Genomic DNA, 18092 nt, shown 5'->3' with positions numbered 1-18092 from the left:
GGTGCAGTGGCTCACACCTATAATCCCGGCCCTTCGGAAGGCCGAGGCAGGCGGATCATCTGAGGACGTGAGTTCCAGACCAGCCTGGCCAACATGGTGAAACCCCATCTCTACTAAAAGTACCAACATGGGCAGGAGAATTGCTTGAATCCGGGAGGCAGAGGTTGCAGTGAGCAGAGACTGCGCCATTACTCCAGCCTGGGCGACAAGAGCAAAACTCCGTCAAAAAAAAAAATAAAAAAAACCATGCTTTCAAATCTGCCTAACAATTATAGCTTCAGAGTCCTTATATTCAGGATTATCTATTTGTAACTTACAGCTTTTTACAAATATTTTTCTTACACTAAATTAGAAAGAATGTTTGGTCTTGCAGGTGTCTGAGAATCTTTAGTAAAATACCCCTACAGATTCTATTTTGAAATCATGGTTTTAAAAAAAGCAAAAATGTTTGTTTCCAATTAATTGCTACAGAGATGCCAAATGTCCACTCAGTAGTTGTGAGTAAAACAAATTGTCTTATTGCTCTTCACAGGCAAATAAACTCTTTGAGTGATTGTGTGAAGTTCAGAGTATTTGGTCAGGGATGAAATGGAGGCTAAACCAGACAGATTATAAGAGAAAATGCAGAATAGAGATTCTAGGGGCACTAAAGCAAATGCATGAGGTGGTCTATGCTTCTGAGTCCCTCATAGTATGTTCCTTCTGAGTATTTGTATTCTAAACCTCAAAATTACAATTTTTTATATAACATTTCTTACTGGATTCTCCAAGATATAGTCTACTTTTTGAAGAATATGACATTTATGTAGAAATAGTGGTTACTTACCAAACTGGTATTTGCTACTAGGAAAGTAGCATCAGTTTTGGGCATGGGCATCTGAACTCTGAGAATAAGGTTTGGGATTCCATGACCTCATCTCCTTGCTGGGAAATGATAGTCATTTTATTCTTCCACCTGTAATTGCAGTGACAGTGTCTCCAAGAGGATTGGAGATAAATTCTGAAAAATATTTTTGAAGTTAGAAAATTGTAGAAAGTTATTAACATTAATTACTGGAGTTATCCATTTAGAATGACATGATACCTAAAAGAGAAAATTATCTGTGAAATGGGAACAAATAAAGGTAAATAGAGGAAACAGTTCTAAGACATGAGACATGTAAGTTGAACCCTTGGCTATGCTGGAATCTTGGCTCCCATGACATTCTTTTTTTTTTTTTTTTTTTTGAGATGTCTTGCTCTGTTGCCCAGGCTGGAGTGCAATGGCGCAATCTCGGCTCACTGCAACCTCCGCCTCCCAGGTTCAAACAATTCTTCTGCCTCAGCCTCCCAAGTAGCTGGGATTACAGGCGCCCACCCCCACCCCCGGGGAATTTTTGTATTTTTAGTAGCGACAGGGTTTTGCCATGTTGGCCAGGCTGGTTTTGAACTCCTGACCTCAGGTGATCCGCCCGCCTTGGCCTCCCAAAGTGCTGGGATTACAGGCGTGAGCCACCGCACCGAAATTCTTATTTCTTTTTTTTTTTTTTTTTTTGGGATGGAGTCTTGCTCTGTCGCCCAGGCTGGAGTGCAGTGGCGCGATCTTGGCTCACTGCAAGCTCCGCCTCCCGGGTTCACGCCATTCTCCTGCCTCAGCCTCTCCGAGTAGCTGGGAGTACAGGCGCCCGCCACCACGCCCGGCTAATTTTTTGTATTTTTTTTAGTAGAGACGGGGTTTCACCGTGGTCTCGATCTCCTGACCTCGTGATCCACCCGCCTCGGCCTCCCAAAGTGCTGGGATTACAAGCGTGAGCCACCGCGCCCGGCCCCGAAATTCTTATTTCTACAAAGTGTGACGTTTTTTCATTCATATGAATGGTGAGGAATAACAAACTTGGAAGAAAAGAAATAGTAAAAAGAGAGTGAGTACAAAGGTGAAAGAGTTGAGGGGAAGCATTACTCAACATCTTATCTGGTTCAGAGACTCATCTAGATTTGTATTTACAGCAGTGAACAACCTACAAAGAAATGTATTCTCAAGTAGCCTTTATTCAAATTAAGAAATGTGGTCTTGAAATAATAAAAGAAAATATTGGAAAATATACACTAAGTTATAAAGAGACAGATTCTATGGAAAATATCAGAATACCAGTACCAACTAATAACAAACATGTGAAGTAGGTAGAATTTCTATAGCAAATTTCTATAGTCAGGGTTGTCCTTATAGTGGAGATAATATTTGAGCATATATTTAAAGCAGAGCAGAGAGACAGTGATTTGTAAACACAGGGAAAATGTGCAATGGAAAAGAAATAGCCAGTACAGTGTCCAAAAAGCAGGAGCTTGCCTGGAAGTGAAACAAATCATGTGGTCAAAGCACAATTCAAGAGTGACTGGTGATGGTTTTTATACCATCAAAAATCTCCCCAATATGCACAATTACTCATGTATCCATTCACATGCCATTATCTCAGACCTCCTTGTCAACTCTCTTCTCAAACATATTCTTCCTTGCCCTTGATCACATTGCCAGGTCATGGACTGCTATCCTGTGAAATACTTGTTCTTTGGACACTTATTCCTCCTCATAAAAAGGTTTACAAGGTATGCCACTTGTGACTTCAGCTATGGGGAAAATTTTGATCCCCAACTATCTTTCAAGAGGATGCAGAATATGGCTCTGAGGCAGCCACAATTTTTTTTTTTTGAAATTTATCTTTTTTTCCCACCCTGCCTTATGGTGCTGACACAATCTTTTTTATTACTAGGTTTTTAAGAGCACTTTTAGGTTTGCAGTAAAATTAAGGGGAAGGTAAAGAGATATTCCATATACTCCCTGCACCTACATATGCATAGCGCTCCCCCGCCCCAACCGGAGTGGCACATTTGTAACAATTATAAACCTACACTGACACATGATTATCATCCAAAGTCTCTACTTTACATTAGGGTTCACTCTTAGTGTTGTACATTCTATGTGTTTGGACAAAGGTACAATGACACGTGTCCACTATTAGAGTGTCATATAAAATAGTTATATTTTTATGGTTTTTTTTTTTTTTTTTTTGAGACGGAGTCTCGCTCTGTCACCCAGGCTGGAGTGCGGTGGCGTGATCTCGGCTCACTGCAAGCTCCTCCTCTCGGGTTACGCCACTCTCCTGCCTCAGCCTCCTGAATAGCTGGGACTACAGGTGCCCGCCACTATGCCCGGCTAATTTTTATTTTTGTATTTTTAGTAGAGATGGGGTTTCACCGTGTTAGCCAGGATGGTCTCGATCTCCTGACCTCATGATCCACCCACCTCGGCCTCCCAAAGTGCTGGGATTACAGGCGTGAGCCACCGCGCCCGGTGATATACTACAGTTTCTAATCCATTCACTTACTGGAGGACATTTTTGTTGCTTCCAAGGTATGCCAGTTTTGGATAAAACTGCTATACACATACATGTACAGGTTTTTGTGTGGACATAAATTTTCCACTCATATGGATAAATTCTGAAAAATATGGTTACCGCATTGTATGGTAAAAGTGTGTTTAGTTTTGTAAGAAACCAACAAACTCCATTTCAAAGTGGCTGTACAACTTTGCATTCCCATCAGCAATGAGAGCTCCTGTTGCTGTACGTTTTCTCAACCATTTGCAGTTGTCAGCGTTACAGAGGTTGTTCATTCTAATAGATGTGTAGTGGTATCTCAGTGCTGTTTTAATTTTCACTTCCCTGATGACATATGATGGGGATTATCTTTTCATACACTTATTTGCCATCTGTGTATCTTCTCTAGTGAGGTATCTAAACCTAAAGTCCTTGCCCATTTCATTTTTTAATCAAGATGTTTCTTTTTTTTCTTTTTTTTTTTTTTTTGAGACGGAGTCTCGCACTGTCACTAGGCTGGAGTGTTGTGGCATGATCTCGGCTCACTGCACCTCCACCTCCTGGGTTCAAGTGATTCTCCTGCCTCAGCCTCCCAAGTAGCTGGGACTACAGGCATGCGCCACCACGCCCAGGTAATTTTTGTATTTTTTAGTAGAGACAGGGTTTCACCATGTTGGCCAGGATGGTCTTGATCTCTTGAGCTTGTGATCCGCCTGCCTCAGCCTCCCAAAGTGCTGGGATTACAGGTGTGAGCCACCAAGCCCAGCCCTGAAAAATTTACACAATTATACAAAACTTACTTAACCTATGCTTCATTACCTCATGAGGAGTATTGGGAAGTTTTGAGTACGTGCAATGGATGGAAACACATTGAATTTGGACATAAAGAGTTGTGTCCTTTTTTTTTTTTTTTTTTTTTGGAGACAGAGTCTTACTCTATCACCCAGGCTGGAGTGCAGTGGTGCGATCTTGACTCACTGCAACCTTCACTTCCCAGGTTCAAGTGATTCTGATTCTCCTGCCTCAGCCTCCTGAGTAACTGGGATTACAGGTGCCACCACCACGCCCGGCTAGTTTTGCAATTTTTAATGGAGACGGGGTTTCACCATGTTGGCCAGGCTGGTCTTGAACTCCTGACCTCAGGTGATTCGCCCACCTCGGCCTCCCAAAGTGCTGGGATTACAGGTGTCAGCCACTGTGCCTGGCCAGTTATGTGATTTTTCACTAGTTTTTCAGTTGATTACCTGAAAGTATGAATTTTTAAAGCATAATAGGATTCAGCAGTCTCAGGTAGGAAAAAGGTAACCTGGAAAGATCCCTGCATGTGAATGCACACACAGCTTTCAGGGATCTGAGGAAATCCATCATGTGTGGGATGTAGAGGAGATATATGGTAGGAGGTGAAGCAATATGTAATGGTTGGTTCTGTAATATAGGCCCAGCCAAGAACTCTAACCTTTTTCCTAAAAACAATGACAAGCCCAGTGTGAGATCTAACCAGATGTACAATAGTAGTCATTCCACTTATAAATTTTTGTGGTAAATGTGTAAACAAATACATTATGTATTTGATAAAATCATTTCACAACTTTTAATTTTATTTTATTTTACTGGTATTAATTTGTCCTAAAGGATCATTTTTATTGTGAAATGTAAAATTTGATCTATCTAATATATATAAAATGTATATGTGTACATTTAACAATGTGCATATATGTACCTTAAAATAATATAAACTTTCTGGGTGACGGAGTGAGGCCCTGTTTAAAATAATGATAATAATTTGATATTTTATGCATTAAAAACTTTTGGCTGGGCATGGTGACTCATGCTTGTAATCTCAGCAGTTTGGGAGGCTGAGGCAAGAAGACTGCATGGCCCTAGGAATTTGAGACTAGCCTAGGCCCTATAGGGAGACCCCATTCCTACAATAATTTTTTTTTTTTTTAATTAGCCAGGTGTGGTGGTGTGCTTGTAGTCCCAGCTACTCAAGAGGCTGAGGTGGGAGGATCACTTGAGCCCAGGAGGTGGAGGCTGCAATGAGTTATGATTGTTCCACTGTACTCCAGCCTGGACAACAGAGTGAGACCCTGTCTCAAAAAAAAAAAATTAAATGTTTTGATTATACCAGGAAAATGAACATTCATGTATTAAAGCTTCATGTTTTATGAACAAAACTGACTTTGCAGGCAGGAGAGCGTTTTCTGGGGGCACCAGAAGCAGGGAACTTTCCTTGTCCGTTGGCTTCAGGGCTGCCCACTATCCCTCCACTATCTTCCCATCATAGCCCTGTCTGGTGTCTTTTGTCCCTGACAAAACCTACAAAAAGTGACTTTAACACTTCAGGCTGCATGCATTTGAAGAGCAATAAGATAACGTTTTTTCGCTTCCCGTTGCCAGTGGAGATCTGCTGGGTGGGCTGCATGGAATCTGAAATGATGTCTAAATACTGAAGTGAATCTCTACACTAGAGACTGATATACAGCTGACCCTTAAACGACGCAGGGGCCAGGGACACCGACCCCCCGCGGAATTGAAAATGCTCGTATTACTTTTGACTCCCCTAGACCTTAACTACTAATAGCCAACTGTTGCCCGGAAGCCTTATGAAGTTGCCCAGAAGCGTTATGAATTACATAAACTCCCAGTCGATTAACACATTTCGTATGATATATGCATGATATATGCATAACGCATATATATGATATATGATATATGCATTTTGTATGATATATGCGTTATATATATTTTAGTATAAGAACTATACTTATACTAAAACAGACTAGAGAAAGGGTATCATGAAAATTATAAGAGGCTCGTTGACATTTCACCCAATTAAAAAAGGAAAATAAAAGAATACGGAAGGGAAAATACATTTACTAATCATTAAGTGGAAGTGGATCATCATAAAGGTCTTCATCCTTGTGTTCTTCATGCTGGGCAAGAGAATGAGGAGGGGCTGGTCTTGCTGTCTCTGGGGCAAGAGGTCGGGGAGCTGGAAGAGGCAGGAAAAGGAGCACACTCGAAGTAACGTTTATTGGAAAAAAAAAAAAAAAAACACCTACGTGTAAATGGACCCGCACAGCTCAAACCTGTGTTGTTCAAGTGTCAACCTACTTAAGACCTCAAACACCGAAGCCCCTCAGTCGCCCTGGAGGGCGGCAGACGCACCTTCCTAGCGCTCCCAGCTGTCTGCACACAAGGCGCCCTCGGTAGCAGCCTTGGGGAGACTACATTACCCAGAAAACCTTGCGTCGAGCGGCAGTACTTTGATCCAATGAAAATCCAAGACAGGGGCATTTCCGTGTGGGTGTACCCCACCCCCTTAGGGCGTGACTTCTGGCGTCTTCGCAGCGGTCATTTTGGCTGCCCTCCGGTCCGTTCTATCCGTCAGCCGCTTTGGTGCGCTGCATCGGTATCGAAGTGACGGACCGTGAAGGCGCGAGAGTCAGGTCTGAGGGTAGGGGGCAGAGTCGCCCGCAAGGCCGGCCTAGGGATAGCGGTGCTGGGGTTCCCCCCCGGTCGCCCGCAGCTCCCAGTCCAGCTCCGCCCACAGACTCGGATGGCGACCGCACTGAGGGACCCGGCTCCGGTGAGCGCTGCGATCTCCGGGCCTCCCCCGGCCGAGATTCTTAAGTCCCAAGTGAGGGGCACCAGCTCACGTCTCTGTAGCACAGGGTCGGGGACACTGAGGCTCGTGGGTGGGGCCCCTATTTCTGACATCCGATGTGGTGAGCAGGGGGACAAGGGATAGGACCGGCGCATGCAGAGCTTGGACGGGCATCCGAGAAGGGGGCATTCAGCAACCTGGGCTCCACATTGTTACTGCAGGGAACAAAGTTTGAGAGAGATCTACCTTTATTCTTAGGGCCGTGGGAGCCATAGAGAGCTTGCGCAAACGAGAGACACCATCTGAGTTAGAATTTGAAAAATCCTCTGCAGGCTGTTCAGTGGAAGAAAAGACTTTAGAGATGGATGAGGACGTTGAGGCAGAGGGAGGTTGAAAATTTTTCCAAGGCCACACAACTGGTGAGAGGCAGCACTAAGGACCGAGGCGCACAGGTTAGACAGTCGACCCAAAGTTACGTGGCTCTGGGCCGGGGCAAGGGTACAGGGAAGGCCTGTGCCCATGGAGCACTGCCATGATCACATTCCTCTGAGGCCTGCGTCTTTCCACAGGTTCCCATAGCTACAGAGGTGCTTTTCAAACTTACATAGGTAAGTGGAGGTATCTCAGCCCCTCACTGGTCTGGAATGTCGCTCCTCCCTCCCCAGACAGATATTTTCTTTAGATTTGTGGTGTCATGGGACTCACCTACCATTCTCTCAGCCTTTGGTTTGGGAACCCTGGAGAATCCCTGAGCTCAGGGTCCTGAGTCCAGGCCAATGTTTCCATTTGGAGCAGCCAATGGAAAGAGGGGTGAAAGTTTATGATAGGAACAGGTAGGTACCAGCTTTTGGAACTCCTTGGAGGTGAGGCTGAGCTGATTCAGGGAACTGCAGGTTTCCTTTATTTCTGTGGAGTTTGGCATCTATTGTGAGGAAGCTGGAGTTTGGGATCAGAGGAGGGAGATTTATCTAACCCAAGTGTTGACAGGATACAGAGTGGAAAACAGAATGAACACAGTGACCAATGGGAATGTGAAGAGACAGCAGGGATCAATGACACCAAGGTCTGGTGTCTCTTCTGACTTGGGGATCTTGGGAGGAGAATGTATGGGGACATGGATTTTGAGTCTTCCAAAGTGAGACTGTTCATGGTTTCATCAATCCCTATTATGCTAGGGAAGTGTGACCTTTGAAGATGTGGCCGTGTACTTCTCCTGGGAGGAATGGGATCTCCTTGATGAGTCTCAGAAACACCTGTACTTCGATGTGATGCTGGAGAACTTTGCACTTACGTCCTCCCTGGGTAAGGCCCTCATACCCACCCTTGTGCCCTGGACTAGGTTCTCTGTTTCTCCTTTTCCTCAGGAGCAGCTCTGTCCTCATATCTGGACCATAGGCACTGCCTCCTTCCCCAGTTCCCTGGGTAGATGTTGTGGACTGAGTGCAAGCCTACTTCCCTTATCGTCCCAGCCCAAAAGCATCTTGGGTAAGGATTTGGGATCAGTAGTCTTACAGTAAGCCTAATAGGTCCCACCTGACTTGCCTTCTCCCTGTCTGGTGACTTTCTAGATCAATGGCACCCAGTTTTCCCTCCCTTCATGTACCTAACATTTATTTGTGCTTGACTGTGACATGAAATGTAGTCACTGATATTGTCACTATTTACACACATTATTCTTCAACCACCAACCTTTCCATTAACAGCAGAACACTCTAACAAATTGTGCCACAGAGACACTACACAGACTGTTCTTATAGAAACCTCCTTCAAGGTGTTTTTCTTTGTTTTTAATTGTAAAATATATATAACAAAATTTACCATTTTAATCATTTTCACGTATATAGTTCAGCAGCATTTAGTACATTCACATTGTTGTGCAACCATCACCACCATCCTTCTATAATACTTTTTCATCTTATAAAACTGAAACTTTGTACTCATTAAACAATAACTCTTCCCATCCCCTGGCAACCACCATTTTACTTTTGGTCTGTATGAATTTGTCTACTGTAAGTGCCTCATATGAGTGAGATCACACAACATTTGTTCTTTTCTATCTGGCTTACTTCACTTAGCATAATATCTTCAAGGTTCATCCATGTTGTAATATATATCAGAATTGCTTCTTTTTAAGGCTGAATAATATTCTTTTGCATGTATTACAGTTTGTTTATCCATTCCTTCATCAGTGGACACAGGTTGTTTTCACCTTCTGGCTGTTGTGAATAATATTACCGTGAACATGGGTGTACAGATATGTATTTGTGTCCTTGCTTTCAATTCTTTTGGGTATTGGCCCAAAAGTAGAATTTTTGGATCGTAAGGTAATTATTTTTAGTTTTTAAGGAACCACTAAAATTGTTTTTATAGCAGCTGCACCATTTTACATTCCCACAAGCAGCTGACAAAGGTTCCAGTTTCTTCACACCCTCACCATCACTTGTTATTTTCTGATATTTTGATAAGTCATCCAAATTGGTGTGAGGTGATATCTCATTGTGTTTGTGATTTGCAGATTACTGATATTGAACATCTATTCATGTGCTGATTGGCTATTTGTATATCTTCAAATGATGTTGCTTATTCAAGTCCTTTGCCTATTTTTAAATTAGGTTTTATTAATTATAATTAGAAGTATTAAATATAATTTTTTATTGAGCTTTAAGAGTTATCTGTGTATTCTAGCTATTCCCTTATCAGATACGTGATTTGCAAATATTTTCTCTTATTCTGTGGGTTACGTTTTTAGTGTGTTAATAGGATCCTTTGATGTACAAGTTTCTCATTTTGATGAATTTAGTTTTACTTTTTTACTTTTATTGTCTATGCTTTTTATTTCATATCCAAGGAATCATTAACAAGTCCAATGTCATGAAGCTTTTTCCTTGTTTTAAGACTTTTATAGTTTTAGTGCTTACATTCAGATCTTTGATCTGTTTTGAATTAATTTTTATATGTGGTGTCAGGTAAGGGACCAACTTCATTCTTTCACGTGTAGATATCCAGTTTTCCTAGCATCATGTGTTGAAAAATCTGTCTTCTTTCTCCTGGTCAAAAATTATTTGGCCAGATATTTGAGGGTTTATTTCTGGGGTCTCTTCTAGTCCATTGATCTATATGTCTTTCTTTATGGGAGTACCACACTGTTTTAATTTCTATAGCCTGGCAGTGAGTTTTGAAATTATGAACTGTGAGTCTTCCAACTTTCATCCTTTTCCAGATTGTTTTAGCTATTCTGTGTCTCTCGATATTTCAAATGAATTTTAGGATGGATTTTTTTATTTCTGCAAAATGACGTCATTTGGATTTTGATAGGTATTGCACTTTCTATAGATTACTTTGGCTAGTATAGACATCTTAACAATATTGAGCCCTCTAGTCCATGAGCAGGCATGTGATCTATTTTCTTTTATTAATGTTTTATTTAATTCATTTTAGCAATATTTTGTAGTTTCTAGTGTACAAAGCTTTTACTTGTTTGGTTAAGTTAATCTTTAATGTTTTATTCTTTTTGATATAAGTGGAATTGTTTACTTTTCAAACTGTTCACCATTAGTGTATAGAAACGTAACTGATTTTTGCATGTTGTATTTATATTCTTCTATTTGCTGAATTTCCTTATTAGTTGTAACAGTTTTTCAGTGGAATCTTTATGGTATTCCATGTATATCATCTGTGAGCAGGAATAATTTTACTCCTTCTTTCCCATTTTGGTCCCTTTTCTTTCTTTTTCTTGCCTAATTGCTACGTTGAACAGAAGTGCTAAAAGTAGGCATCCTTATCTTGTCCTTAATCTTAGAGGAAAATCTTTCAGTCTTTCATTGTTGAGTATAATTTTAGCTGTGGGCCTTTTTTTTTTTTTTTTGGCATATGGATTTTATTATGTTTAGGTACTTTCCCTGTATTCCTGGTTTGCTGAGTGTTTTCCCCACGAAAAAGTGTTGCATATTGTCTAATGCTTTTAGTGCATCAGCTGAGATGATCATTTTAATTTTTTTAGAGAAGGAGTCTTGCTATGTTACACAGGCTGGTCTTAAGCTCCTGGCCTCAAGCGATCCTCCTGCCTCAGCCTCCCAAGTAGCTGGGATTACAGGTGCAAGCCACCACTTTGATCTGTTTTTGTTTGTTGAACCATCCTTGCATTCCAGGAATAAATTCTATCTGGTTGTAGTGCATAATCCTTTTAATATGCTGTTGAATTCAGTTTGCTAATGTTTGGTTGATGGTTTTTGCATTAATAATCATCAAGAATATTGGTCTGTAGTTTTATTTTCTTACACAATCTTTGTGTCATTTGGAATCAGGGTAATGCTGGCCATACAGAATGAGTTTAGATGTGTGTATGCTACAGTTTTTTGAGAGAATTTGAAAAGGATAAGTATTAGTTCTTAGTTAAATGATTGGTAGAATTCATCTGTGAAGTCATCAAGTCAAGGGCTTTTCTTTAAGGTTTGTCTTTTTTTTTTTTTTTTTTTTTTTTGAGACAGAGTATTGCTCTGACACCCAGGCTAGAGTGCAGTGGTGTGATCTTGGCTCACTGCAACCTCCACTTCCTGGATTCAAGCAATTCTCCTGCCTTGGCCTCCCGAGTAGCTGGGGTTACAGGCACGTGCCACCACGCCTGGCTAATTTTTGTATTTTTAATAGAGACAGAGTTTTACCATGTTGGCCAGGCTGGTCTTGAACTCCTGACCTCAGGTGATCCACCCACCTCAGCTTCCCAAAGTGCTGGAATTACAGGCATGAGCCACTGCACCTGGCCAGGTTTGTCAATTTTGATAACCTTTTCAAAGAAACACCTTTTGGTTTTGTTGATTTTTTTAATATTGTTTTTCTCTTCTCTATTTCATTTATCTAGGCTTTAGTCTTTATTATTTTTTTCCTGCCAGCTTTGGTTTTAGTTTGTTCCTCTTTTTATAATCCCTAAATTGTAAAAATAGATTGCTGAGTTGAGATCTTTCTTCTTTTTAATGTTTATAGCTATAAATTTCCCCTTTAGTACTGCTTTTACTGCATCTCCAATTTATTTCCATTCTGACTTCTTCATGGCCCCATTGGTTGTTCAATATTGTATTAATTTCTACAGATTTGTAAATTTTTTAGTTTCCTTCTATTAAGAGTTCCCACCCTCATCCCACTGTGGTTGGAGAAGATACTTTGTATGATGTGTGTCTAAATCAAATGAGGCTTAATTTATGGTCTGTCCTGGAGAATGTTCTAGGTACATATGAGGGGAATGTATATTCTGTTGTTGTTGGGTAGAATGCTCTTTATATATTTGTTAGAGCTAGTTGGTTGTTTAGGTCCTCTGTTTTCTCACTTCTCTCTGATTGTTCTATCCACTGCTGAGAGTCAGGTGTTGATGTCTCTAACTGTTATTGTAGAACTATCTATTTCTCCCTTCAGTTCTGTCCATTTTTGCTTTACGTGTTTTAATGGTCTATTATTAGGTGCATAAGTGTTTATAAATGTTATATCTTCTTGCTCTACTGAACATTTTATTAGTATATAATATCCTTTTATATCTCTTGTTACCCTTTTTGATTTAAAATCTCTATTGTATGATATTAGTGTAGCCATTCTTACTCTTTTTTGCTTGCTATTTGCATGGAATATCTTTTTGTAGGCTGTCACTTTCACCTCATTTATATCTTTGGATCTAAAGCAAATCTCTTGTAGACATCGTGAAGTTGGATCATGGGTTGTTTTTATTTTAACCCATTCTGCCAATCTTTGTCTTTTGGCAGAGTTTAAGCTAAAAGTTGGGAGTGTTTAAGGCATTTACGTTTAAGGTAATCACTGATAAGGAAGGGCTGACTTCTATCATTTTGCTCCTTGTTTTCCCCATGTCTTATAGCCTTATAGCTTTTTTGACCCTAATTTCCTGCATTACTGCTTCTTTTGTGTTTGGCTCACTTTTTTTTTGTTTTTTGTTTTTTGTTTTTGGTGAAACTTCTTAATTCCTTGTCATTTCCTTTGTATACTTTTTTTTTTTTTTAACGGAGTCTCGCTCTGTCACCCAAGCTGGAGTGCAGTGGGGCGATCTCGGCTCACTGCAACCTCTGCCTCCCATGTTCAAGCGATTCTCCTGCCTCAGCCTCCTGAGGAATCCCTCCTGGGATTACAAACGCACACCACCACACCCAGCTAATTTTTGTATTTTTAGTAGAGACAGGGTTTCACCATGTTGGCCATGCTGGTCCCAAACTCCTGACCTCAGTTGATCCACCCACCTCAGCCTCCCAAAGTGCTGAGATTACAGGTGTGAGCCACCACGCTCAGTTCTTTGTATACTTTATGTAGCTCTTTTTTTTAAAATAGTTACCATGGGGATTACATTTAACATCCTAAAGTTACAACACTCTAACTTGAATTTATACAAACTTAATTTCTTTAACTTTCCTTTTTCTTTTTTGTGCCATGTTGTTCTGGGCCAGTGTTAGTTGCTCACGTGTCCTGTCTTTCCCTTAGGACTTACATCATCCTGGTGTCATGTAGTTGCTCAACTAGGGCTAGGGGAAGTGCCCTCTGTTCTTCACAGGATGTTCATGACTCCAGCCTCAGCAAGATGGGATCAGAGAGGGCCTGGCCTACATGAATGGCACTTGGGAAAAGGCATGTCATTAGGTCTGTGTTTAAATTGCACCAGGAACCTGTCCTGTTTGACTTGTCTTGATGCCATTGTCAGAGACGCTTCACTTCGACCTTCCCCTCTTCATTCTTAACAGTTTACAAACTTGTTATTTCTACTACTTGTCATTTTTATTTTGACTTCTAGCTAACGCTAATCCTCAGCTCTCTGGGCTCCTTATCCTACCTGTTCTTTTCACTGTTCCCTCTGTAGCATTCTTTAATATTATTTTGTCCTGAAGTATGCATATCTCCCTTAATAGTCCCCGAACACCAGTTACTGTTCCAGTGAGATTTTCCTGGGCCTGGGCATACACTTCACAGCATCACTTGTCACCAGCAGATATGATCCCGCTAAAAGCTATTATCAGAGGAATTAATTGTAGAACATGCCTCTTAGTCCTGGGCCATACCTTAACCTTGTGCACTGTACCTGGGAGGGCCTACCCTATTCCGTAACCTTAGGGACCAGTAATGCACAACAGCTGCTTCCTCAACCTGACCCCCAACTCACTTTTCCTAAAAACAGGCCCATATACTGGTTCTTTGCTGTAACTGATGTGCATTTGCAATTGCATTGCCTCCTCCTAATAAAGGTAACATGTACTTCACCATGACCTCTTTATTTTTAGGTTGTTGGCGTGGAGTGGAACATGAGGAAACACCTTCTGAACAGAGAATTTCTGTAGAAAGAGTGCCACAGTTCAGGACTTCCAAAGAAGGTTCATCTTCCCAGAATGCTGACTCCTGTGAAATATGTGGCCTGGTCTTGAGAGGTATTTTGCACTTAGCTGAACACCAAGGAACAAACTGTGGGCAGAAACTACACACATGTGGAAAACAGTTCTACATCAGTGCAAATCTTCAACAGCACCAGAGGCAGCACATTAAAGAGGCACCTTTCAGAAGTTATGTGGACATGGCCTCATTTACACAGAGCTGCATAGTCCATGTGTCGGAGAAGCCCTTTACCTGCAGGGAGATCAGGAAAGACTTCCTGGCCAACATGAGGTTTCTCCATCAAGAGGCCACTCAAACAGGGGAGAAGCCAAATAACAGTAACAAGTGTGCGGTAGTCTTTTACAGTGGAAAAAGTCATCACAACTGGGGAAAATGCAGTAAAGCCTTTAGCCACACAGACACACTTGTTCAGGACCAGAGAATCCTCACTAGAGAAGGGCTTTTTGAGTGCAGTAAATGTGGGAAAGCATGTACACGAAGATGTAACCTCATTCAGCACCAGAAAGTCCACAGTGAAGAAAGGCCTTATGAATGCAATGAATGTGGAAAATTCTTTACTTACTACTCCAGTTTCATTATACATCAGAGAGTTCATACTGGAGAAAGGCCTTATGAGTGCCCTGAATGTGGGAAATCCTTTAGTCAGATATACAGCCTCAATAGCCATAGGAAAGTTCACACTGGAGAAAGGCCTTATGAATGTGGGGAATGTGGGAAATCTTTTAGCCAAAGGTCCAACCTCATGCAGCATCGCAGAGTTCACACTGGAGAAAGGCCTTATGAATGCAGCGAATGTGGGAAATCTTTTAGCCAAAACTTCAGCCTGATTTACCACCAGAGAGTTCACACTGGAGAAAGACCTCATGAGTGCAGTGAATGTGGAAAATCCTTTAGCCGAAGCTCCAGCCTCATTCACCACCGGAGACTTCACACTGGAGAAAGACCCTATGAATGCAGTAAATGTGGGAAATCATTTAAGCAAAGCTCCAGCTTCAGTTCACATCGAAAAGTCCACACAGGGGAAAGGCCTTATGTGTGTGGGGAATGTGGGAAATCCTTTAGCCATAGCTCCAACCTTAAGAACCACCAGAGAGTTCACACTGGAGAAAGGCCTGTTGAGTGCAGTGAATGTAGCAAATCCTTTAGCTGTAAATCTAACCTCATTAAACACCTGAGAGTTCACACTGGAGAAAGGCCTTATGAGTGCAGTGAATGTGGGAAATCCTTTAGCCAAAGTTCTAGCCTCATTCAACACCGGAGAGTTCACACTGGAAAAAGGCCTTACCAGTGCAGTCAATGTGGGAAATCCTTTGGCTGCAAATCTGTCCTCATTCAACACCAGAGAGTTCACATTGGAGAAAAGCCTTAGCTGTACTGAGAATATGCAATTTCCTTTTAGTGTAATTATACTGAAGGAGTACACCTGTGAGAGAGACAAGTACCTGATTTGGAAGCCCCAACATCTAAGGATATACAGTGGGTGGATTCCCCTTAAGTTCCAGGTATGTGTTACACTTTCTAACGTGCCATTTAGAAAGTGTTAGACTTTCTCACCTGCCGTTTATGGCTCTTGACATTTATGTCACTGACAGTTTCTGAGGCAGAAGCCGTATCACGTCTACCACCTGTGAGGTCCACACTGTGCATCGTTTACCTCCTGAACCTGCTCATGGAAGCAGACCTCTGTTTCTCCCCATTTGCTAGAAGAAATCATGAATAGTCTGAGTCTCCCTCTCTGACAAGTTAGGGCATGGACTTGACCCAGCTTTTTGCCAGAGGACCCAATATGAGTGTTGTTGGCAGCTTGCCAAGAAGGACTATCTTTTTCAAGACATGTTGGTTTCATGTGACACCTCTATGGATTTTTTCCAGCCTCTAAGTCACCAACGTGGGAACTGCTTGCCTCACGTTGCTTTGTTTTTTACAATAATAAAGGCATTATTATTTAAGCTACCTTTGTCTTGGCGTTTGATTCACTCTTTGACGTGGTTCAAAAACAGAATTGGGCCCTGCCAGCTTTACAGAGTAAGCACCTTTGGAGGGAAAGGGAGGTATCATATTATTTGTATGCCTCAGAGACAACAGTATAATGGAAAAATACAACTGTCTTTCCAGTTTTGGCCTAATCTGAATTTGAATTATTGCCCAAGGCCTTCTAGGAAATACTGCAGGATTTTATAGTCTTAATATGTGGACTGGATGCCAGGATTTTTTGTGGGCTCAAAGGACACCCCGAGGAAGTGGGAAATTGTGACAAACTCCATTGCTTCTGGGAACAAGATGAATTTTGTTGTTATCCACAGGGGTTATTACATACTGCCCAACACTGTTGAGGCAGTCTACCCCAGGTCCTGCCAAGGAACCAAGTGCCCCAATACAATTTAGTAGGCTACCGTCACTGTTAAAATGATGGGGGAACCATAATTGGTGTGGAAACACTGGGTTACTAGGGAGTAAAGGAGACTGCAGCAAACTGGATGGAATGTGCTCCTTGTAATATGTTCTAGTAATTGTGCAGGATCAGTGTGTACAGACATTCTTAGAATTTCCAGGCATGTGTATTTTTTGTAGCTGAGGTGACTGTCAAAAAATAACGAAACAACCTAAAGGTTTTGTGTATTCCAATAGCGTTTCTGGGATGTGCACCTCAAGGACATTGCTGCATAGGCCAGGAAAACAAGCATAGAAAAAAGGAGCGGGGGATGTCCTTCCAGGAATGTGACTTTGTAACCTACCATCATCCTGTGTTTAAATGCATTCAAATCAGTTTCATTGATTACCAATATTTACTGCCCACTGAGGCAAGGTGCCCCTCCAAGGTCATCAGGAAAGAGAGTTAATGTAGGGTTACCAAACCTAGTCAAACACACATTATACCATCATTATAATTATTACAATGAACATATCAGTCACCTCTGATTTACCTTAGGCCTTTTTCTAAGCTCTCCCTCCCCTCTCTGGCCCTGAAAGCAACCATTGATTTATATCTTCATTTATAATAGGTTTGTATTTTCTATAGTATATGATTTTATTAATGTCTTTTTTTCCAGTTTCATTCATGATGCATAATTATTTTGAGATTCATCAATGGAGCTTATATGTGTTGTTCATTCTTTTTATTGCTGAGTGGTATATTTTTTATGAATATACTATTTGTTATCCATTCATTTGTTTATGAGCATTTAGGTTATATCTAGTTTTGGCTATTGCAAATAAAGCTGCTACAAATGTATAATTCTTCATATGTGCATTTTTTTCACTTCTCTCGTGCATGTCTGAGACACAGGATAAGTGAATGTTTAACTTATCAAGAAATGGCCAAAAATGGGCTGGGTGCGGTGGCTCATGCCTGTACTCCCAGCACTTTGGGAGGCCGAGGCAGGCAGATCACGAGATCAACAGATCGAAACCATCCTGGCCAACATGGTGAAACCCCATCTGTACTAAAAATACAAAAATTAGCTGGGTGTGGTGGCGTGCGCCTGTAGTCCCAGCTACTCGGGAGGCTGAGGCAGGGAATCACTTGAACCCAGAAGGCGGAGGTTGCAGTAAGGTAAGATCATGCCACTGCACTCCAGCCTGACAACAAAGTGAGACTCTATCTCAAAAAAAAAAAAAAAAAGAAAGAAATGGCCAAATTGATCTAAAATGGCTGTTTGCTCTTGCTTACCTACTGGGAATGTATGAGAATTCCAGGTTTTCCACATCCTTGCCAATACTTGGCATGGTCTATCTTTTAGAATGTACCCTTTTAATAA

General features: G+C 41.4%; 1 protein-coding gene across 3 annotated transcripts; it reads left to right on the top strand.

Moving 5' to 3' along the window:
* The first annotated feature begins 6680 nt into the window (after positions 1 to 6680).
* Positions 6681 to 16287, top strand: ZNF211 (zinc finger protein 211). 3 transcript variants are annotated; one of them, XM_030819498.1, is made up of 4 exons: positions 6715 to 6945; positions 7533 to 7571; positions 8139 to 8265; positions 14226 to 16287. In XM_030819498.1, the coding sequence occupies exons 3-4, from the start codon at positions 8232 to 8234 to the stop codon at positions 15701 to 15703; spliced, it is 1512 nt and encodes a 503-aa protein (XP_030675358.1). In that variant the 5' UTR covers positions 6715 to 6945; positions 7533 to 7571; positions 8139 to 8231; the 3' UTR covers positions 15704 to 16287. The 3 variants fall into 3 exon arrangements, with proteins under 3 accessions (XP_030675356.1, XP_030675358.1, XP_030675359.1); XM_030819499.1 differs by lacking the exon at positions 7533 to 7571 and adding an exon at positions 13435 to 13590 and having other exon boundaries at positions 6795 to 6945; XM_030819496.1 differs by lacking the exon at positions 7533 to 7571 and having other exon boundaries at positions 6681 to 6945.
* Positions 16288 to 18092: the final 1805 nt, after the last annotated feature.

This window comes from Nomascus leucogenys, chromosome 10, assembly GCF_006542625.1.
Source record: "Nomascus leucogenys isolate Asia chromosome 10, Asia_NLE_v1, whole genome shotgun sequence".
NCBI lineage: Eukaryota > Metazoa > Chordata > Mammalia > Primates > Hylobatidae > Nomascus > Nomascus leucogenys.
The sequence above is the reverse complement of the archived record's forward strand: the minus strand, read 5'-3'. Positions and strand labels throughout refer to the sequence as shown.

Bases quoted from the DNA above. Each gene is read 5' to 3' on its own strand.
- ZNF211 (XM_030819499.1), top strand. From the start codon at position 6,916: ATGGCGACCGCACTGAGGGACCCGGCTCCG. The intron at 6,946-8,138 runs GTGAGCGCTGCG...CTATTATGCTAG, and splicing joins CACTGAGGGACCCGGCTCCG to GGAAGTGTGACCTTTGAAGA. The intron at 8,266-13,434 runs GTAAGGCCCTCA...TCTTTCCCTTAG, and splicing joins TGCACTTACGTCCTCCCTGG to GACTTACATCATCCTGGTGT.